Source organism: Equus caballus, chromosome 15 (assembly GCF_041296265.1).
Source record: "Equus caballus isolate H_3958 breed thoroughbred chromosome 15, TB-T2T, whole genome shotgun sequence".
In the NCBI taxonomy this organism is placed as follows: Eukaryota; Metazoa; Chordata; class Mammalia; order Perissodactyla; family Equidae; genus Equus; species Equus caballus.
The window spans coordinates 48,378,289-48,402,693 of NC_091698.1; the positions used below are offsets into that span (position 1 = coordinate 48,378,289).

General features: G+C 42.3%; 1 protein-coding gene across 2 annotated transcripts in view; it reads right to left on the bottom strand.

Moving 5' to 3' along the window:
• Nucleotides 1-24,405, bottom strand: part of ANXA4 (annexin A4) — a 61,066-nt gene that overhangs the window by 31,373 nt on the left and 5,288 nt on the right. The window contains exons 1-3 of one of the 2 annotated variants that reach the window (XM_014731105.3): nucleotides 6,975-7,501; nucleotides 2,393-2,524; nucleotides 2,119-2,173 (exon numbers count right to left, since the gene is read on the bottom strand). In XM_014731105.3, coding sequence (XP_014586591.1) covers nucleotides 2,119-2,127 — 9 coding nt within the window. In that variant the 5' untranslated portion in view covers nucleotides 2,128-2,173; nucleotides 2,393-2,524; nucleotides 6,975-7,501. Of the gene's footprint in view, nucleotides 1-2,118; nucleotides 2,174-2,392; nucleotides 2,525-6,974; nucleotides 7,502-24,405 lie in introns of those variants that run through there. The other variant, XM_023618958.2, reaches the window with a different exon arrangement.

The following is a 24,405-nucleotide window of genomic DNA, read 5'->3' on the forward strand; positions in this document are numbered from 1 at the left end:
TAAATTCCAGGGTATAATGCACCACTGTCTGTTCTGGGAAGGCAGGGGATTCCACCCAGGAAGGCTTCTTGTGGCAGCAGACAAAGGAAACAGGGAGGATGTAGGGAAGAATGATAAAAACTAACAGCTAGAAATAGATGTTATATCACAATCCATGAAATGTTATTTGGCTATTAAAATAATCAGGAAGATGAAAAATGTCCACAAGATTAAAATACAATGGAATACTAATCAGCAATAAAAAGGAGTGGAGGAACAAACTGCTGATACTCACAGCAACATGGATGGATTGCAAAAAATATAACGCTCAGCACTGGAAACCAGCAAAAGAGTACAGGCTCTGTGATTCCATTTATAGGATGTTCTGGAATAGGCAAAACTAATCTATGGGGCTAATCAGAACAGTGGTTGCGTTTCTGGTGTGGAATTAGGAGCAGGGTGGGAGCAAGAAGGGGCATGAAGGAACTTCCTGGAGTGATGAAATGTTCTATCTTGATAAAAGAGTACATGCCTTTGTCAAAACTCATCTACCAGCAACCATAAGAGCTGTGCATTTCACTATATGTTAATTAAACCTCTAGAAAAAAAAATTTTTAATACTTGACTACAATGGCTTTTAAAACATGTTTTCCTTTTAGAAATGTATCATACAGTCATTGTAGAGATTTGGAAATTTTTAAAAAAGAAGAATTAAGAAGAAAATTAAAACACCCATAACTCTACCCCTTCATAGAAGTAATTTTAAGATGCTATAAAAAGTAATATAAACATGTTAGCGTAGCAAAGATCAGAGTAAGTATACACCTAACTGTTACTTATGCTCTTATTACTACTATTTAAAAACCATTATACATATGAATAGGGTCTAAAATAAAATGATGGAAAATATTTGGGAACTATAATATTGTGACTATTGTTTGTTTTTCTTTTCCTTTAAAAAGGTTCTTTATCTGTCCAATAAATAACAGTCATGATGGAAAAACAGGTTCTAAGATGAAAGACAAGAGCGACTGAGGTGATTTTGCTCGAGTGGAAGGCACACTAAAGGGTCACTTGGTTACAGTTCTCAGTGTAGGAAGGCTGTGATCTTGTTGAAGACAGAAAGACTGTCCCATTAATTCTGAGTCCCCGAGCCAAGTACCACATCTGGCACAAAGTAGGAGCACCATAAACCTTTCTAAATACATGTTCTCCATGTCCTGGGAGACTCAATCAAGAAGAAATGGATTTTAAATTAAAGCATAAGAGATTCTGAGCAGACATAAGTAGGACTTTGGCTATCAGGGATGATGAATAAAATTCTAGAATGTCTAATATAAAAAAACGTTAAGAGTATATTACTATTTGTTCAGGACAGTTTACACACACCCATCTTCCTAAAGAAAGGCATCTAGAACGGGTGGGATCCCTAGCTCCTCTCCAGGTATAAGATTCTACTTCCATTACTCTCTCCTGGAAGACCAGGGATCAGCATCACCCGCCCATTCAGAAACCTCATTTGGGTGGGAGACGGAGAGCAGATGGCCAGCCTCAGGGAGAGCCATGTCAGCAGTGCAGAGGCTCAGCTTCCACACCAGCACTGAACTTTATGGAACTCTCAGAGGGATCCAATTCCCTGCCTGTCTCAAAGATCGGATAACCAAGCTCTGAGGAGTCCAGTCGCGGCCAGAAGCAGGAGGCAGATGACAAGCCCACATGGCTAAGAACCACCCTTCTTGATGAGCCTGAAATGATGGGGTTACACCAAAAAGTGAATGGCAGTCATCTCCTGCTGGTAGAATCTGCAGGATTTTTAGTTCTTCCTTTTTATTTGCCTAAATTTTCTCCAACGAACATGTGGTGCTTCCGCAGCGAGAAAACTATAACTTGTTTCTGTATTTCAAGATGTTGGAAGAATTCAAAGGAGTCTCTCTTTGAATTAATTTTCAGGGTCAAGTTACTCACCACCTCTGAAAGAAATTAAACTGGTGTTTAAAAAAAAAAAACCTGCCTTTTCATTTCCTCTTCCCGCCCCTCTGTTGAGCAAACGAGCCTTTGTATAAGCCAACGGTCCCTAAGTATACATCCTGTACCTGTCTGTGGCTGGTACCAGGTAGGGTGAGGCGCTCCCCTACTTACCATGGCCATGACTCTCTGTCGGGATCAGAGTTCAGCCCGCCTTGAAGAAGCTCCTCTGTGAGAAAAGCAGAGGGGAAATTACTGTGGTGAGGGAGTGTCATTAAAATCATTAATCGGGATAACTTGTAGTTTGCATGAACTGAAGCCATAGGGAAATAACACCCAATTTCATCAAAAAGCCAGCTACTGATTAGCCAAAGATACAAGGGCCAGGTTAATAATTAAAGAGAAACTGTTTGAACGGGCAAGTTTACTACACCAGCAAAAGACGTACCTGCTCTTCTGTCTGGAGATCCGCGTTACAGAAATGATTCCTATTGTGTTGTTAGGGTGAAGTACATATTTGTACTCAAGCCTAACCTAGATTTTGAACTGTATGCTCTAGTGGATCAGAAGAGGTGTCTCTCTGGAGAGAAGAGACAATCCAACTGCATCAGGGAAAAGTACTTCACTCCCGCTTCTATTCTGTGTACGTGCGCACGTCTGTGTGCGTGCGTGTGTGATGACAGGTCAGCGGCCCAACCAGCATTAGATTCTTTTCATTTCCCAGTGATCACTTTCACTGCCACCATCTCAGGACTTAGAGGGGCTTCTTCCCTTTAAGCTGCAGCCTTCCACACTCAGCTTTGTCCTTAGTTCTCTTTGGCACTCCCTCCCTCATCAAAAAGACTTGAACCATCACACATTTATTCAGTCATTCAGAATGCAAGCATTGTCTTTACTGTAGACTAGGACCCTTGGGGGGTTCTCATGACATAGAGGCAGGCCTCTGAAGGGCAGGCCCACTGGCTTCCTGTCTCCATATCTAGGTCCTATGGAAAAGGCTCCTTTCCTAAGCATTTAGTTAGATCCTTGATACTCAAACAACCAGAAGCATGAGCATCACCTGCAAGCTTGTTAAAAATGCAGAATCTCAGGCCTCCCCCAGACCTATTCCCAGACTCTGCATTTTAGCAAGATTCTCCAAATATTTGTCTGCACGGTAGTTTGAGAAGCCCTCACCTAGACAGTTCTACCAAGCAGCACTTTTCAATTATTTCCCCAGAATAACTAAATCCTTCTTAACCCACTTTCCTACTGATTAGTTCATGTCTGGTCACATTCAGTCTTCATCTTCCAGCTTCCCTTATGCTCAGCTCCACTCTTCCTTGTTTCCCATCACTCCTTGCAGACTCGCCTCATATCACACAGAAGGTCAATCCCTTCCTAAGGGGAAATGGTTCTGGGGCACAGCCTGGACAAAGGTGCAGGGGTGGGAACGAGCAGTGGCTTCAGGGACAATGAGGACAGGAGGCTGCTGGAGCAGAGGGCTCATTCCAGGGAAGGCTCGGAGATGAGACTGGAAAAGCAGCTGGGGAACTGATTAGTAAGGGCCTTGAATGCCCAGCTGAGGAGTCTGACATCACACTGTAGGTAAAGCGAAAACAGGGGAAAGTGTTTGGTTCTTCCAGAGAAATGATATAATAAAAGACATGCTTTAGCAAGTGACTATACCATGGGGTAGATTGGAGTGAGAGATAAGGGCTCAGGAAGGCATAAGATTCCACTACAGGAACAGACAGGCCGAGGCAAATGCCTCAGCAGGGTGTGGCACCTGGAACAGGATATACACAGGGAAACTTTGGAAGGGAGACTTTACTGGATTTAGTGGCTCATGGACTATACGGATTTAATCACCAAACATTCATAAAGCCCCTCTATATTCCAGGCACTGTTCTAGCTGACAGAGATAATACAGTGACTAAGACAAGGAACCTGCCTTCAAGAAGCTCACACTCTACCAGGAAAGACAGACGACAAATAAACAAATGAATATATAAGACAATTGCAGATACCAGTAAGATGAGAATACAACAGGATAATGGTATAGAATGGGAATCAGTACACTACAGCTCATGGGCCAAATTCTGTTTTTGTACGGTCTACTAGCTAAGAATGGTTTTTACATATTCAATGGTTGACAAAAAAAACCAAAAGAGTAATATTTCATGACATGTGAACATTACATAAAATTCAAATTTCAGTGTTCATAGGTAAAGACTCATTGGAGCACAGCCACAGCCATTGGTTTACATATTGTCTATGGCTGCTTTCATGCTACAATGGCAGAACTGGGTAGTTATGACAGAGACTGTGGGGTTCACAAAGCTGAAAATACTTAATATCTAGTCCTTCACAGAAAAAGTTCGCTGACCCCTGGTAGGGAGGATGACATGATCAGGTTACTGGAAAGGAGCTGGCCTGGAGAGGGTGATCAGGGAAGTCATCTCCAAGGAGATGACATCCAAGCTAAGACCTGAATGAGAAGGAGCTGGCCATTCACAGTTCTGGAGGAGAACCGTTTCAGGTAGAGGGAGCAGTTAGTGCAAAGGCCCTGAGGCAGGAATAAACTTACTGTGTTTCAGGGATAGACAAAAGCATCAAGAACAAGGGCCAGAGTGACAGGAGATGGGGCTGGAGTGGGCCAGGACCATCTGTGGGGCAGGAAGGGGTGCCTCTTTCTCACTTGCCCAGAATGTGCTAGGGGAAGCCATGAGCAGGGCTGCTTGAGACTTTCATGGGCCTTAGCCACTCCTTCACCTGGAGGCCCTGGCTCACATCATATGAATTATCAAAATGCATCCATATCCCTAAGTATAATTGATATGTGAGTTGGACTGAGTTGCTGCTGCTTGGTTGATGACCTGGCATACACAGCTTTTAGGAGCAAGGGCCCGCCCTTTGCTTCCATGTGGTTTTGGAATCAATGACAACCAGTGAGGAGGCAGAGAATGGGGACTCCTCCCCAAGAAGCCAGCCTTTAATATGAACACTTCTGGTCCTTTTTACCATATCAAGAAGTAGAAAGACCGCTTGAGCAAAGCCTTCTGGAAATACTGAGAGCCATTATTCAATGAGCTAGAAATATTTTACTACAGGAAAAAAATGTATCATACTCGAACACGGGGTGCTTTTTAGCCAGACAATTTATTTTGAAACTTGGACAGCACACAGCATAAGTCCATTTATACACAGACAGCTGTTGTATATTTATTATTTACTAGTACCAACTGAGTTTCTAAATAGATTATAGAAATGAATGCAGACAATGGTACTCCGTGTTTCTTTCATTAGATATCGATAATATATGTAAAGTTAATCCACACAAACGCTTCCTAGCACAGCGTCTGGCACTGAGGAAGGTCTCAATTACTCTCGGCAAGGAAGGGGGGAGCGGAAAGGAGGGGAAGAAATCACATACACCCCTCCCCGGACACAGAATGGCTGTAGGCCTCTTCTTAACTGCACAAAATAACCAGCCCCCAAACAATAAAGGCCTTTCTCCCTGAAGCTCCATCTGTAAACGTCCTCCCACCCTTTCCACCGCCCTGCAAAGCCAAGGATTCTTTACAGGAATCCTTTTCTGCCTCCACTTCCTTGATTCACTCTTTCTCTCTGAAGGCTGGCCTACAATTCCATAACCTGAACAATATCACCAAGTTCCCAATGACTCAGACTTTGTGCTGGTTTTTTAAAAACTCCTTTGCTGCTCACAGGTGGGGCAAAATAATTAGCAACTGTGCCTCAGTTTTTACATCTATAAAATGCAAACACACTCAGGTTTGAGCATGGCTCCAATGGCCCTAAAAGCACCAGGACTCTTCAAGATGGAAAGGTAAAGACTGAAGGGACCATATGTTAGTGATGTCTGAAAAAATCTAAGGGTTATGCAGTTTGTGGGCGGGAAACTACACTACCTTCATAATACTGGAACTCCACAACTAGAGCCCATGATACGGCTCCCGACGATCTGAAGACATAGTTTTAGAGCAACTGAAACACAGCTTGGAAGTACACATAAGAGATCTACCCCAGTAGCAGTTACATAAAGGATTAATAAGTTGTAAATAAGTCCGACCTATTTCAGAGAAGATTACATAAATTTGCATACATAATTTATGATGGATTCATAAAGAAAAATTAGGCATGTCAAAAACACATCCCTACTTTAATCTCCATAATATATAAAGAACTCACACAGCTTAACAACAAAAAATCAAACAACCCAATCGAAAAATGGGTAGGGGACATGAACAGACATTTCTCCAAAGAAGATAGAAGGATGGCCAATAGACACATGAAAAGATGCTCATCATCACTAATCATCAGGGAAATGCAAATCAAAACTACACTAAGATATCACCTTACACCTGTTAGAATGACAAAAATATCCAAAACCAAGAGTGACAAATGTTGGAGAGGTTGGGGAGAAAAAGGAACCCTCATACACTGTTGGTGGGAATGCAAACTGGTGCAGCCACTATGGAAAACAGTACGGAGATTTCTCAAAAAGTTAAAAATAGAAATACCATATGACCCAGCCATCCCACTACTGGGTATCTATCCTAAGAACCTGAAATCAGCAATTCCAAAAGTCCCATGCACCCCTATGTTCATCGCAGCATTATTTACAATAGCCAAGACATGGAACCAACCTAAGTGCCCAGCAACTGACAATTGGATAAAGAAGATATGGTATATATATACAATGGAATACTACTCAGCCATAAAAAGGACAAAATCGTCCCATTCACAACATGGATAGACCTTGAGGGTATTATGTTAAGTGAAATAAGCCAGATAGAGAAAGATGAACTCTGCATGATTCCACTCATAGGTGGAAGTTAACATATGGACAAAGAGAACTGATCAGTGGTTACCAGGGGAAAGGGGGGTGGCAGGAGGGTACAAAGGGTGAAGGGGTGTACCTACAACATGACTAACAATAACATACAACTGAAATTTCACAAGGTTGTAAACTATCATAATCTTAATTAAAAAAAACAAAAAACAAACAAAAAAGAACACATCCCTACTTTTTTCCAGTTCGATGTCCAGAAGGATAATTATTTCACTATCCCGCAAATTGTCCTATTGTACCCTGCTAGAAATTGGCAAGCCAGGTGCTGACTCAAGTACAAAGTTTCTTATGTCCCCATAGCAGACTGCAGGTCCGTGGAACAAGGGCCTCTGACTTCAAGCAATATTTCAGTATGCCACACGTGGAGGCAGCAATGCGGTGTATTCCTCCCCGCTCACCCAGAACTTGGAGAGCAGGCAAATTAGATTGTTCTTTGAGCATTAAACTATTAAAATCAGCAAATCACTATCAAAACAAAGATATGCAAACTCATTTCAAAGATAAAGAATGGCTCCTGGGATGAAGCCAGCTTGCTGAAAGGTATTAGCATATTTAAAGAAAAACTGTGTCCACCAGCAATGCAAGTTCCACGCAAAACCCTCAGAGGAGGTTACTTCGAAATATTCATCAAAGCCCTGTCCTAAGGAAAGGGGGGGGTGGCCCCAGGATCCAGTGGTCCAGGGTCAGATATTTCCCCACTGTGAAGATGAATTTTACCCATCTAAAACCCTCTGTTCTGATTCCATGGTTGCCAGGCAACCTCTGGACTAGAGTGTGGGTTCCCATGTGGATCTGTCTACAAAGTCCTGGAGCAGGAGAATTTTTGTCTAAGTAACAATTACATTTCTCAATGTAAATAAATAAATTAGCAGCGTGTGTGTTTGTGTGTGACACATGCGTGTGCAGGTGTATGGTCAGCCTGTAAATATGAACCTGTCCCTGAGACTTGAATCCCTTCTTGGTGGGCTGATGAATACAATCTCTCTGGTCCTGCTGGATGTGGCACCATGATGAATTCACCCCAGTACCAGATGCTCTCTTTGAAACTCCAGCTTAACTGGATGGCCTCCATTCAGACTCACAACATTGACCCACATCCCAGGACAGGCAACGGGAACGTTCATTATGAAGGGATTTGCTGTCCTTGTGGCACATTCTTACTGAATCCCTCTCTTCCCCAAAGATCACATGTGAGTGAGTCATTCACCATTTTTCTTTGGTACATGGTTTCATTTTACATCCCACAGGATGACAAATTTAAACTTTTAGGCTGTAGATTTGTGGAGGGTGTGCCTGGGCCCCACCCAAGACTAAAAGCTTTCAAAACTGTCTATGAAGTAGGAAAATGAAAGCAACTCTTTTTCCTTGGAACTTAGATCCTTCTAAAGGTAAAGGAAGTTTTGTTGCAACCATGGGTCTGAGTCTGGAGAAATAAGCATTTTCAAACATTTAATCAAAGGCAAGATGTGTAAGATAAATGAATGCAGACAAATTTGGAAACCTGCCTGCTAACCATCTTAGGAAAGGATCTATTCCAACCCAGCACCTGGCAGGTAACTTATTTATTTACTTATTTTTTTAAAGATTGGCAACTGAGCTAACAACTATTGCCAATCCTTTTTTTTTTTTTCTGCTTTATCTCCCCAAATCCCCCTAGTACATAGTTGTATATCTTAGTTGCAGGTCCTTCTAGTTGTGGCATGTGGGACGCCGCCCCAACGTGGCCTGACGCGCGGTGCCATGTTCATGCCCGGGATCCGAACCAGCGAAACCCTGGGCCGCTGCAGCAGAGCGTGAGAACTTAACCACTCGGCCACGGGGCCAGCTCCTGGCAGGTAACTTATTGACAATCTTTCATCCAAATTTTAGCCACTTATTCACAGCATTGGGGGGACAATAATAATAGTAATTTCAATCTATAAATAATAGAAAACACATATTTTATACACAATTTAAAATATCCCCACTCCTTCTCTACCATTCTCACATCATGCCAAAGTCTATTAAAGGTTTTACTCCAACAATTCCTTTGTCCAAAAGGCAGTGAGAAGGAGGGGAGGAACATTTACTAAACGTTCCTCTACATTTTCTTAATCTACCCAATAACCTTTACAGTCATAATTATCATCTCCACTTTACAACCCAGCTGGATGATAGAATAACGAACGCTGGCTATGGTGAGTTCTATATTGTATTAAGAGATATGATTAGGGGCCAGCCCAGTGGCGCAGCAGTTAAGTTCACATGTTCCGTTTCGGGTGGCCCGGGGTTCACTGGTTCGGATCCTGGGTTCGGACGTGGCACCACTTGGCAAGCCATGCCGTGGCAGGTGTCCCAAATATAAAGTGGAGGAGGATAGGCATGGATGTTAGCTCAGGGCCAGTCTTCCTCAGCAAAAAAAAAGAGGAGGATTGGCAGAAGATGTTAGCTCAGGACTAATCTTTCTCAAAAAAAAAAAAAAGAGAGAGAGATAAGATTAGAAAAATGAAAAGAGCACTGAGGTAGCCTAAATGATAACTGGGAGAGGTGGTTGAGTCCTGCACTCTTAGTTCAATGTGTGCCTAACTAAATGTCTTTCTACTTCACATAATACCTCAGTTTCCCTAGGCTCAAGCTTCAAGTAGGGTACAAACCAAAGCATATTCTAATAAACTTTATAAATGTGTAGCTACCTTACTTTGTTTCTCTGGTATTCAGTTTGCATAGTACAGTGTTTCAGATTTTCCTAAGTGATTTTCTTTTCTTATGTGAGCAACTTCTAGTGCCACCTGTGGACTGGAGATCTTTGGAATTCTGGTTGGCTGGCCTTTTTGTCATTGGTGGTATTTTTTAACTATTCTGCCTTGTTTTTTTTTTGGTGAGGAAGATTGGCACTGAGCTAACATCTGTTGCCAATCTTCCTCTATTTTATGCAGGATGCTGCCACAGCATGGCTTGACAAGCAGTGCTAGGTCTGTGCCTGGGATCCGAACCTGCAAACCCTGGGCTGCCAAAGCAGAGCACACGAACTTAACCACTATGCCACCCGGCTGGCCCCTATTCTGCCTTTTAAGCGCAGACAAACTGTTTAGATTCCCCTCCTCTCAGGCCAGTGACCACAGAAACAAGAAGTGGATGTACTGGTAATGCCGATTATTGCTCACAGTCATGGGACTGATATGACAGTTTAACTGATGTTTCACGCACATTCATTCACTCATGCAATAATATCTGAATGCCTGCCCCATGACCAATACCATTCTAGGTGCTAAAAGGCACAATTTAAATTTCCATCTATATACCCTTTATGCAGAAAATTATCCCCTATGTCTTGTCTGTTCAAGAATAACTTATCATGAAAAAAATATCCTGGAAGCTGTTGGCAATGAGGTCGTTGCACTTCCTTCCCACTGCGAGGGCGTGATACAACCTCTCTGAATGGTCATCTCCCAGCCGTCAGTCATCCTCCCTCTGGTCACGGGGCTCCCTCCTCCACGGGGCAGGCTTTGCCACTTCTCGGGAAAGATGGCCTTGTGGTCCTTGTTCTGTGCACTGGAGCTAGAGGGAGTTTATTTTTAAATAAATATTTATTGACTACTTAGTTATATGAGTGCCAGGTGCTCTTATCAATATTGTATTATTTTGTCCTCTCATTGTCCAATGAACTCGGCATGGTAACTTAAGTTTTAGAAAAGTCAAGTACAGCACCCAGGGTCACTCATGTAGTAGGTGATAGGAGCTGTGTTTTCACAGGTCCGTCTGACTCTAGAAAGCATTGTATCATGCCAGGCCAAATGCATGCGTATGTACATGTGTGTGTAATTATGTATAAAGGCAGGTGACAATACTAGAAGCTTTTAGGGTAATAACGGAATAAAAACTTTAAATTGTCACTTTTTTTGCTGAGCTAAACGTTTTCTTGTTCTTCATATCTTTAACAAGCTGCATGCAAAACAAAACAAAATAAAACAACAACAAAAATACTCCTCTCCCAGACTAACCTGGTGGACACTGGACCACACTTTGACTGGCAGACAGCTCCCAATCGAAAGTGTTGACCCAAGGCTGGGGGCTGTTTGCAGAGCGAGGACAGCTCCAACCCCACAAATGCCTGCCCTAGTTCAGCCATCCGGCCTTTCTGGTGGGAGAACAATGCAACACGGTTCCTGACAATGCCTCTCGGAGCAGACACGTGGTCAGAGTCGTGCCATCTCCAGTTGAGAAGGACATAAAGATTCCATCCAGGCACACTCTGTACTCACCCCCGCCCCATAACAGGGCCCAGCATCCTGAGCTCAGTGCAGGAGGGAGGTCATGGCTGATTCAACCACAACATAAAAGTGCCCAAAGTGCAGCCCGCTTCAGAGACAGACCGATGCCTCGCGCCCTTGGGGTAGTCCGAATCCAGTGTCCAAGGAGGTTAGAAGTAATGACCCCATTTGGTTATGTTTATCCTAGTGCCAGCAAGAGTAAGACTATCCAGCGTAGAGCAGTAGAGAGAGAGAGAAGGAATGCCAGAAATAGCTCTTCTAGCTTATGCTAAGAACAGAAAACATTTTGGGCTTTCATTCAAAGCCTAAGATGGGTTTGGCGCAGCTATGACATGTTTTCTCAAGCCCTAGATGGCAGTTACTTATGCCGTCAGAGGCAGTGCCCCTCTAGACTTTAAAATACAACCATTCTTTTCCTCTCACAGAGTTGATTTTCCCCTATTTCTAATCAAAATGTCAAGTAAACCACAGGTGAGCGAGCAATTCCAAGGCTGAGAGGTAAGGAAACAGCCCTGTCTCCAGGTAAGGGGTGGGTCCATCAGGCACCAGTGAAGGTGCTGTCCTAGAATTCAGGCAGTGTGAGGACAACGATCTTGCCAGATGACGGACACACAGGACCTCATTGACTTGGAGGCCAAAAGAACCATAAGGTAAATCTGGTTTGACATGTTGGTAGATGTGAAAGCCTGATCTCTGTATACCACAGATGTTTTTAATATGGGTAGAGTTGGTAACCCACACCTTAAACAGCTCACTAAACAGGTAATGCTAGAACACGTAGATGTGGTTACTTGGAGAGAATAGTAATAAAAAGAATAGCTAACATTTGTTGAGTACATAATGGGTGCACCATTCTAACTACTTCATATGATGTAATAACTTGATGAACCTTTGCAACAACCCTATAAAGTAACCATTGTTACTAATTCCATCTTACCAATGAGGAAACTGAAGTACAGAGAGATTATAACTTGCCCCAAATCATGTAGCTAGGAAGTATGTGTAGGAGAGTTATAAACTTGAGTGGTTGGGTTCTGGGCTCCAGACACTTTGTTATGGACGTAGGGTGATGTGAAAGGAAGGATGATTCAAAGGAGGGAAGAGTTCCTGCCTATCTGAATGGCCATCATGTAAAATTAGCAACTAGGCTGTGAAGTTGGCGACACCACCCTCCAACTAGTTGATCACACAGGAAGGCCAACCAGTTGTTCACACAGGAACCCCAACCAGTTGTTCACACAAGAATCCCAACTAGTTGTTCATACAGGAACCCCAACTAGTTGATCACAAGCTACTAGCGTTGATCTCCAGGTCTCGTCTGTTCTAGTACCAGGGATTCTCATATGTCCAACCGCATCTGGGTCACCCCTGGCCTCTCCTTACGAATCACAAACTGCAGGCCGCCATATCCTGAGACTCAAATTCCAAGGTTGACCAGTACTCTCGATATCTTCTCTTGTCTCAGCAATCACAAGTCTTGGGGATAAAACAGGAGGAGCACCTCATCAGAAAAAAGAACACTAAGTCTAGCATCTGGTCTTTCTCTTACAATCTTTCCCAGAGAAACTAAAATTCACTCCATCCTTCTTTACAAAATCCTTGTGATGCAGGAAAGGAATACGCAGACTGGACCCAAATGAAAAACAAAAGTACAGGAGGTAAGAGATTTGCAGTGAGTCAGTGAGAAGGCCAGACAAGTGGCCAGGCTTCCCATTGTTTTATTTGCCTGTAGGTAGGAAAACAGGCATTATGCAGGCCAGTCTTTTCCTTACTAACACCACCACCTGTTTGCCTATGAGGGAAGAAAACTCTCTTCCCAGATGAACAGGAAAAGCAGCTGAGTCTACCTTCATAGATGACACTGGTTTCAACTTTGGAGACCTGGAAGTGAGCAGAGAAGAAACACTGCTCTCTTAAATGTCACATTTTATTCTGACGCCTCTCATGCCCTGCAAATATGTGAGGGCTAGCTCTGTGGACAATTCCCCCTCCCCCTGGATCAGCCACGCCCTCAGTGGGCCAGGGCAGGGCTCTATTTCCAAATCTTTCCAGACTTCAAGCTGACTCTGGCAGAAGAATACAAAAACAGAACAGTTAAAATTCTTCCACAGTGAATATCTGATTCACATAGGGAACTTGCTATTTCTGATGAAGCCCCTCCCAATTCTTCATTAAAAACCTCATGGAGGCATGGGGAGGCAAGGGAAGAAACTCATGACAAAACAAAAAAGACTGCGACTGACATGAGATAAAGTCAGAAGCTGAGAGGAAATGAAACTAACTTAAGGCAGATGGAGTGTGTGTGTGTGTGTGTGCGTGTGTGTGTGTGTGTGTGTGTGACATTGGGGATACGGGTTATAACTCTCCATCAGCTGTCTGATGTAGAGATCTATTCAGAAAACCCCATCCCAGCCCACCCTCCTGAGTTGAGGAGCTGTGAGGTGGACCCATTACTGACCCTATTCACCCCCAAACTAGCCAAGAGGTGTTGGGGTGGACACTGTGGTGGCAGAGTGGATGTCGGAAAAGACGACCGATGAGAAGACCCCTGGCAGAAATGCATGCTGGGATGTATATACACATATTTAGCTCAGAGAATCAGGCATTGGAGATAGGAGAAGCTGCTACCTTGGAGAGGCAGAGGGGAACAAAGAGAAAACCAGCTAGAAACTGGGAATTGGACCAGGCACTGTATCACTTTCTCTCCTGCTCAAAGCCAATGCCAACACAGCAAGGTGGAAAGGGTGAGACTAAGGTGTTCTGTTCACCATGTCTTTTGACAGACACAATCTATCCCCAAGCTGAACAATGCAGCAGCCACAGCCACAGGGAGTTACTGAGCAACTGAAATGTGGCTAGTGTGACTGAGAAACTGAATTTTTAATTTCGTTTAATTTTAATTAAATTTAAATTTTAAAACTGAAGCGGTATAAGGCATTTTTCCATAACACACAACTTTAATGTTTTGGTCCTGCTACGTTTATTTCACTTTCACATCACACTGTGTAGTGCACACGTCAGGCACGCCATCTTTTCTAGTCTTACACCTAACCACATCACCAATCCAGTCGGTATCAACAGAGTTATCCACTTGGAATGATATTTTTCTATGCACTGATGAAACATTTTTAATGTGTTTATTTGAATATGTGTTACAGACAGCACGAGTTACAGTGATATTTATGTAAATTGTAATTTGTCATTAAATTTAAATACTTTTTTTTTTTTTTTTGCAGAGGAAGATTTGCCCGGTGCTAACACCTGCTGCCAATCTTCCACTTTTTTTGCTTGAGGAAGATTAGCCCTGAGCTAACATCTGTGCCAATCTTCCTTTATTTCGTATGTGGGTCACCACTAGAGCATGACTGACAAGTGCAAACCTGGGTGCAGGTTTGCACCCAGGATCTGAACCTGGGCCGCCAAAGCAGAGCGTGCCAAACTTCACCACTATGCCACGGGGCTGGCCCCTAAATACTTATTTCAGTTATAACAAATTATTTTCTAGTTTGAAAAAAACGATTACGGACACATTTTAAAATTTTAAATGGAGGCATGTTACTGATGTGGAATTACATGGAGAGGCAGAAGCATTAAGACTGGTAAGTAAAGAAAGAGAGACTGAACCGGAACAGGAGTTAGTGAATTAACATGGGCAGATGTAGTTTTAAAAGTGATATGCTTTTCATTTTAAAGTCAAATCAATTCTAAAAAAGATGAACCAGTTTTTTTAATGTGTATGCAAATATTAAAGCAAAATTATTTTTGGTACTCAGTTCAGATACTGGAAAACTTTTACGTATGTTCAAAACAATTTGGGTATGTAAATCTATGTGAAAACTCAATTTTATGAAATCTAAACACAGATCAAGTATTTCTGATGAAAATTTAGCCTTCAAATTCAGATGTTCTGTCAGCGTAAAATATACACCGGATTGTTAAGATTTAGTATGAAAAGAAGACTGTAAAATATCTCATTAATAATTTTTCCCACGGCCGAGTGGTTAAGTTCGCACGCTCTGCTGCAGGCGGCCCAGTGTTTCGTTGGTTCGAATCCTGGGCGCGGACGTGGCACTGCTCATCAAACCACGCTGAGGCGGCGTCCCACATGCCACAACTAGAAGGACCCACACCGAAGAATATACAACTATGTACTGGGGGGCTTTGGGGAGAAAAAGGAAAAAAAATAAAATCTTAAAAAAAAAATTTTTTCATACTGATTACATGTTGGAATGATAATACTTTGGATCTATTGGGTAAAATAATCTATATTATTAAAGCTAATTTCACCTGCCTCTTTTTACTTTTTAAAACGTCACTACTAGATAATTCAAACTTACATTTGTGGCTCGCTTTCTATTTCTATTGCATAGCACTGCTCTAGACATATTTCACCTTGCTTAGTAATAATCAGATCTACTGTCCAGCACTTATTTTATTCTGTATCAGATACTATTCTAAACACTTTATGTGAATGATCAGATTATCTCTTTTAAATCTCACAAAAAAACCTATCTTCTTAATGCATTCATTTACCCATTTGTTTAAAAAAGCAAGAAAAACACAATGTGGACCTAGGACAAAATGCTAGAGAACAAGGGGAAGGAAACAAAGCCTGGAATATTTAAAGGAAAAGCTTATCCCTGAAAATAATCCACTTCATTATTCAGAAGAAACATTCAGGGAACTCTTGGGCATCCTCAATATTTGGCAGAATAACAGCATTCTAAATAGGAGGAGAAAAATGACTAGCATAGGAATATCAATTAATCCTTTGAGACTAAAGATTTTGGCTTAAATATTCCGTACTCAGCACATCAAGGCCAAGATTAATTTTCTATGATCACTCTTTTCCTCCTTTTCTCTATTTAATCAAGAGGCAAGAGATTTTAGATTTTTAAAACACACAAGTATATTTAAGAGGGCTTACCAAATCATATCTAAGTATCATTCTTTTCACTACTATTGGGTTTCAACTAAAAAAAAATTTTTTTTCATAAAATAGAATCCTCCAGCAGGAATCCTTCTAAAAGAAATGGAGACTATTTGCAGAGATCATAGAAAATTGAATATTAACACTTCAGGAAATCACAGAAAAGATAAAACAGAATATACTGGTTAGCTATTTAAAAATAACCTTTATTTTTAAATTTTACCGATAATAAATGTACATGGCATAAAATTTGTTATTTGGTTTTATGTCTCTTTTAGCAACTCAGGATTTTATGGTGGTGCCAATGAAGTATGGAGCCTGGAGAGTGAGTGCTAATTCTACCTGCCACTCCTAACCTCTCCTTTCCTCCCGCTGTTACCTAATCTAATAAACTTGTTTCCCAAACCCAGCAGAATGTGGGGAGAGGCAACATTTTCCATTGTAATGCTGAAAATTATGGATCTTTGAACTGCCTTCGAAAAGATTAACTTTCATAGAATTTTACAGACTGTAAGGCCGTTAGCAATCATCTACCCCCCCTTTCATTTTATTTTGTAAGTTATTAAATCAACTGTAAGCACGGAAAAGGACATTTTAAACAATGTAACTTACCATTTACTTGGATTTTCTGTTTGTTCCAATCTTTTAGAACATCTGTAATCTCAGTATGCATATAATTTTGTGTTCTACTCTCTCCTCTTAATTTTTCACATTCTACACAATCACCATATTTATCATTTCAATAAATTTACACTCTTCCATCATATTGATATAATTTATTCAATGTCCCTACTATTGGTTGTTCAGATTTTTTATACCATGACTACAATCTCCATAATGAGCTTTGTAGATGTTTTATTCTCCTTTTGACCTATTCCTTACAATATCTGAAAATTATGAACACTTCCCTTTGCTCTTCAAAGTTACAAAGCTATCCAAAGCCCAGCCAGCTATAAGCTTGCTTTATTTATTTATAATTTAATATTTAGGTGTAATATTAAACTTTATCATTGGTTTAACTTGCTTTTTAAAATCAGCAGTAGGAACACTGAATCTTACTTTTTTTCCTACTAGTATCCTTATTTGTGAATTATCTGTTTGTATTTTTTGCCCATTTTTAGGATCTTGCTGCTTTACTAACATATTTATAGAAATTATGTATACATTGTAAAATTTAACATTTTATACTTAAAATTTATTATTAGGTATTTTTCCAATTTTAATAGTCTCCTTTTAGTATACTCAAAATCTGGAAGAAAAATGTTAAATCATACCTATCCATCTTTTCCTTTGTACTCCTCCCTGTTATTCAATAGTTAGAAAAGTCTGTTTTTGGGTGAAATGCTGATAATTGTTAAGTTGGGCGTTGAATACAAACATGGGGGTTCATTCTGCTATTCTCTCACTTGGTTGTATGGTGGAAAATGTCCATAATACAAATTTTTAAAAAAAGTCTCTCTTCCCCATTGCTAGAAAAATCACTTTATTTTATTTCCACTAGTTTTTCTCCCACCCCTTTCACGTTCCAGTTGAGGAAACTCTTGCCCAGGAGGATAAGTCAGTCATTTATCATATGACTCATCTTGTTTCCCACCCACCAAACTCAGCCACAACCTCTTCTTTTTTAGGCACCGCAAAAACGCCCAAAGGCAGTGCTATTTGGAAGGGGCTAGAATTCAATTAAAAGAAAGTTTCGTTGGAAGATCTCAAATAGCTAACGCTTTATTCCTCCAAACTTACTCCAACTCTGCCCCACCAACAAGGCACGGTAAGACCAGAGGGGTCCTGAAGAACTTCACAAATGGCTCTCCAAGGAAAGAAAACCCTGATTTGTAGCTATTTCTTTGGTGTAAATTTTTTTTTAAAGATTTTATTTTTTTCCTTTTTCTCCCCAAAGCCCCCCTCCGGTACACAGTTGTATATTCTTAGTTGTGGGTCCTTCTAGTTGTGGCATATGGGATGTCGCCTCAGCATGGACTGATGAGGGGTGCGATGTCCACGCCCAGGATTCAAACCGGTGAAACCCTGGGCTCCTGCAGCAGAGCGGGCAAACTTAACCACTTGGCTACAGGGCTGGCTCCTGGTGTAAATATTTTTATCATGACCGGTTTCAAGTCACCAATGTGATGTTACCGTACTTAGTAGCTGGGAATAAGTAGGCAGTAGTACACCATTATATAGCATTTCCACCACACAGACAGAATAGACATAAATAACCTCAAGAGCGTATGTAATAGTAAGAGGTAGTAAAATAATTAGAAAGCGATGAGTTGTTTTAAATATAACTTATTTATAAACAGTTATATTTTAATATCATTTATTTACTCCTAAATTCATATAATTTAATTTTAAAATAATGACTATATTTAACAATCAGTTGGCAAAACCCTGGAAATTTAATAATCAGCTTTGATGAGCTGATACAAGGACGCAAAGGATGCTCCAGCACACCACTGTGAGACACAACAGTAACGAAAACAGGATTTCTTTTGTAATTGTAGTAAAACACATATAACGAAATTTACCGTTTTAACTATTTTTAAGTGTAATCTTCAGTGGCATTAACTACATTCACAATGTCATGCTACCAGCACCACTATCCATTCCCAGAACTTTCCCGTCATTCCAAACAGAAACTGTACCCATTAAACAATAATTCCCCATTTCCTCCTCACCCCAACCACTGATAACCATCATTCTACTTCCTGTCTCTATGAATTTGACTGTTCTAGGTACCTCATGTATGTGGAATCATATAGTATTTGTCCTTGTGTCTGGATTATTTCACTTAGCCTAATGTTCTCAAGGTTCATCCATCTTTGAACATGTATCAAAATTTCATTCCTTTTCAAGGTGAAAGTGGGATTTTAAGGCCAAGATTTAGGGCCACCTTTGCTGCCCAGACAACCATGGTTGGCCTGGAGGGAGGTGTGTGGATGTTACTCCACCGTCTCCCTTCCCAGGAATAAGCCCAGCCCAGATTCACAGTACAGAAGACCCGGGTTCCCATCCACGTATAGCAGAGCCCCGGTGGGGCGGTCCCAGGGCACCTTTAAGAGGAAGCACACAGAATTTGGACAGGGTAGAATGTGCCATGTGCATGATTAGAATCTCACTGTGTTTATCTTTTCAATAGATCCAGAGCAGTATTTCAACCCAAAAGAGGTTCACATAACTCAGTGGTTGTGAAAGTGTGGTCCCCCCACGAAGAGCATCACCATCTACTGGGAACTTGTTAAAACGGCAAATTCTCCAGCTCAACCCTAGACCTACAGAATCCAAAATTCGGGGGTGGGGCCCAGCAATTTGCTTTTTAAGAAGCCCTCCAGGTGATTCCACCTCATGGGCATTTTATTAGTGTACATTCCCACTCTTGATCTTACATCAAGTATAAGGAAAAAGGGGGGAAAAACAAGAGGAATTACATTCATGGAGGGGGGAACCACAACATTAACACTTTTTAAAATGTCTGTATAAATATGACTCAGGGAACGTGTTGGCCAAAGATGATTTAAACACCAGAGTCCTCAAACCACCCACTGCAAACATGCATTACTCCTGGTAAGCCTGATCTGTTATTTTATGAAATCCATGGAACTGCAAATTCAATTCTCCTCCCACAGGTGAGCGCTAGCACAGGCTGTGAAGATCATTCAGCGCTGCAGACCAGAGGCTGGGAATCCAGAGTAAGGGCACATTTCAGTGCCTGCTCTGCTCTCCAGACTTAACCCCACCTATAACAGCCAGTTTATTCTGGCATAAAATTCAGATAGTAGTGACTATTGTGCAGGACGTCTTTGAGGATTAGCAATAACGTCAACCCCCACTATACCCTCCTTCCCCATTAAGAGAACCTTCATGAGTTCAGGGAGTGGATTTGGTAAACCAAGAAGGCGGGACTCACCCCAGGAGGACATAATGACTGGTCCAAGACAAGCCCATTACAACTCTACGAGTGGTTTACGAGTGGCCGTGTGACCCCCTTCTGGACAATGAGAAATAAAGATAAACCTGCCCAGAAACTTGGAGAAAGGATTTCGCCCAGGCTGAAAAAGGCAGAGTCAGCCTGCCAACTTCCCCCTTTTCTCTGGCCTTGGATGATGTCAGGACACAGTGTCCAGAGCAATGGCTTCAAAAGGATCCTAATCTAATATAGAGGGCAGAGCACCTACCATGGTACCCGGGGAAAGTTCTCAAAGTTTACTGTGTACAAAATCTCCCAGGGGGCATTTAGAAACACAGATCTGAGGGATGCTAGACTCCAGAGCTTGAGTCAGGAAACCTTAGGTGGGGCCCAGAGACCTCATTTAATCAAGTTGCAATAAGCACCCCTGGTTACTCGCCACGCACCCAGTTCCAGGCCCTGATTCTCATGCAGACAGTCCCTGCAGGAGACCCCAGTTCCAAAACCTCCACTGGCTGTGTGTGCAGGCACTTACAGCCCTTCCTTAAATATTTATCTTACCCTTACCAAGTACCAGACTTTGTGAGAGAAACAAAGATGGAGGACACGTGATCTTGCTCTGGAGGGGCATGTAAGCTAGGAAGAGAAACAAAGCAGGTATATAACAAACGAATCCGATGACAAAGCAGCATGCGGTACTATTACCGGAGTTGCAGGATAAGCGGAGACGACAGACTAAGTCCCCCTCTACACTCCAGAGAGTAAGGGGCTCTATTTGACTAAGGCTTATAAGGACAGACAGGATTTCAAAAGGGAAGGAGATTTCGGGCAGAAAGAACAGTAAAAATGAAGCCTCAGCTATGATCACAAATGGTAAGACCCTTGCAAAATAGTGGTCATTCATATGGAGTTGGGCTGGAGCTTAAGGAAATGAAGAGAACGGTGGGAGACAAGGGGTGGGAAAGTAATTTTCAAAAGTGGATCATTTTGCAGCAGGCCAGGCTTGGAGGCTGACTAAATTTTCCAGGCCATGGGCAATCGTACATTCATTCAGCATACCTTTGGTGAGCACCCACTATGTGCTAGGCCAGAGGATGGGGGCTGCGTGGTCCTTACCTGCAGAGGAGCTCAAAGCTGAGTGGAGGACACAGTCCTATAATCAGACACAATAAGGTGTGAACATTCCTGTGATGGGGAATCCCAGAGACAGGAGCACACAGTGAGCCCTCACCCAGATTCAGTCAGTCAGGGAAGGAGCCTGTGTCCAAGCCGAGTTGCCAGCCATAGGACAGGGCAGTGGGGAGTCTTGTTTTTCCAAGGCCGGATCTCTGCCTTGATTTCCTTCCTGGTATCCAGCGCTTCCATCTTATTCAAAAACATGTATTACATAACTGTGCTAAGCAGTGGAGCAGATGCAAAAGAAAAGAGGGATTCATAATCCAGGCCAGCAGTTCTTACCCTGGGACCCTTGGACTCTCTAGGACCTGTCCCCCAATACTGATTGGTCATGTCTCCAATAGGCCTACGGAATGACCTTAATTTCTGAGGGCCCTCTTGCTCTGTCCTCTGAGACTAGCCCTGCTCTGATCAACATGCCACTCCTGCAGTGTGCCTGGTCTTGCTTTCTCATCCCCATGCCTGTAAATAAGCCCTTCTCCTATGCTACCTCCAGGAAGCCTTCTCTGACTACCCGTGATGAGTTAGGTGCACCTCGTCTGTTATTCCATGGGGAGTCTGGCATAAAGCATCAAATCACTTACTGCACAGTCCCATGATTTTTGAATTGGTGATTCGATTGTTTATCTCCCTAAGGATGGGGTCTGTGTATTTTATCCTTGAATCTCTAGTGTCTGTCACATTACATAATAAATAAATGAACCTTGGTCCACTTGGCAGGGGCTGCTGACATCCTGCATAACAGCTGAAGACCCTTCCCTGAGGTGCTGAGCTGCCTCTCCTGCCTTTAGATGCTGCTCCACGTCTTGCTCCCACAGGGATGTGCCCCCAGAATCCAGACACAGCACATCCTCCCGGTTCACTGTCTGCCCTCCCCTCCTCACCTATCATCTGGGACCCCCTGGATACTTAGAATGACCCAGGTCACCATCAAGTTCCTCTTGGACAAGTGGTTTGGACAGACTCTACCACTTCCCCTCTGAGAGAGTCCAGCCCCATGGTCAGTTTAATCCCCCAGCCCTGCCTTTTCAGGCTGATTCCCCACTTTTAGCCCATTATACAGTAGACAGAGTGGTAGAGCACAGGATACAGAATCAGTCCGCCAAGGCTCTACCACTTGCTAGTAGGTGATCTCGTGCAAACTGCTCAACCCCTTTGTGCCTCAGTTTCCTCATCTGTACAATGGGGATGATACTAGTAGCACCCACCTAATATGGGTGAAAAATTTTTAAAAAGCCACGCCAGGTGTTTGGCCCAGGGTCAGGCTCATAGGAGACACTTGGTGAACATTAGCTATTGATAGCTGCGGCACGGAGGTTCCGGCATGCAGAGAGGCAGCACCCTCAAAGACTAAGGCACAGTGTGGCTGAAGAAGGAGGTGCAGGTCCTGAAGCCAAAGCCAAGCCCCTCAGTGCCCACGACCTGATATCACTGCCAGGACTTTCTCTGACAAAGCGCCCCACCCCAGCAAGTCTGTCTGGTCTACAGGCCGTGACTTATCGCCCACCTCCTCTCTCTGCTTCTGCAGCTAAAGACACATGGAACCGACCAGACCATTTACATACAGAGCTTTCCCCACCATGCAATTCAAGGCACCTTACAGTATTTTTGGAACAAGCTGAAGTATAGCCAAACGGAAAAATAACCCAACTGAAATGTATGATAAGAATCAGCGATTGCTACTTCATCTCATTGGAAAAGGAAGCCTAGGTGCACGTTAGCTTTTTGTATACGAATAAGAAAATATACGGTCATATATTAATTTTGAGCTTGGAAAATTTGGTAATTATACATTCTTCATTTCTGTTTCATTCCCTTCTTCACAAACAATGTTAAATGGGCAGGCGATATCTGTAACTATCTTAAAAAACTGACAATACAAGAATATGATTAAAAAAACCTCAAAATCTCTATGTGGTTCACACATACTTCAGATGTAGAGGTCAAATTAAACCATTTAAGTTCATATTTAAGAGAACTGAACTTCTAACAAAGCTCGTAAAATGATTTCGAGGTCACTGGTTAAATAGTCACCTAGAGACATTTAGATTATAGAAGCTACATGCTCTGTCACAGGACCTCAGAGAACCCGGCCCCAGGACAGAGTAAATGCTTAGATGAAACCTCAGGGAGCTTGGGGATTTTCTGCTTCATTTCAGACTGTGAGCTTGGCGCTTAGAGTAGTAACAGCAAAAGTAGCTATGAAATCAATATGTGCTGAACGAGCGAATAAGTAAATTTATGAATAAATGACACATAAAGAATATGACACAAAAAGGTATATAGTGATAAATCTGTAAGAACTCCACCTCCTCGCCCCCAGTGGCAACCATGCTTGTAATCTTCCTGTGTATTCGTTTAGAAGGATTTAATGCATTAACAAGTATATAAGAATATAAATAGGGGCCAGCCCTGTGGCTGAGTGGTTAAGTTCGCTCGCTCTGCTTCGGCAGCCCAGGGTTTCGCCAGTTCGAATCCTGGCCAAGAACATGGCACCGCTTGTTAAGCCACGCTGAGGCGGTGTCCTACATGCCACAACTAGAAGGACCGACAACTAAAAATACACAACCATGTACTGGGAGGCTTAGGGAGAAAAAGGAAAAATAAAATCTTAAAAAAAAAAAAAGACTATAAACAGCCCCCATCATTCTCATATACAGAAACGGTAGCACATCATGCAAGGCTGTATTTTGTTTTTTTAAAAATGTATCTTCAGGGGCCGGCTCAGTGGCACAGTGGTTAAGTTCACATGTTCTGCTTTGGCGGCTCGGTGTTCACCAGTTCAGATCCCAGGTGCAGACCTACACACTGCTTGTCAAACCATGTTGTGGCAGGAGTCCCACATATAAAGTTAGAGGAAGATGGGCACGGATGTTAGCTCAGGGCCAGTCTTCCTCAGCAAAAAAGAGAAGGATTGGTGGCAGATATTAACTCAGGGATGATCTTCCTCAAAAAAATAAATAAATAAAAATAAAAATAAAAATGTACCTTCAATATCATTCTCTATCTGTTCCTATCAACCTGTATCACTTTTTAACAGCTACACAGGGGCCGGCCCTGCAGCCAAGTGGTTAAGTTCATGCACTCTGCTTCGGTGGCCCAGGGTTTCGCTGGTTTGGATCCTGGGCACAAACACAGCACCGCTCATCAGGCCATGCTGAGATGGCGTCCCATACAGCACAACCAGGGGGACCTACAACTAGAATATACAACTATGTACTGGGTGGCTTTGGGGAGAAGAATAAAAAAAACGAAGATTGGCAACTGTTGTCAGCTCAGGTGCCAATCTTTAAAAAAAAAATTTTAACAGCTACACAATATTGCACAGCATAGATATTCCATAATT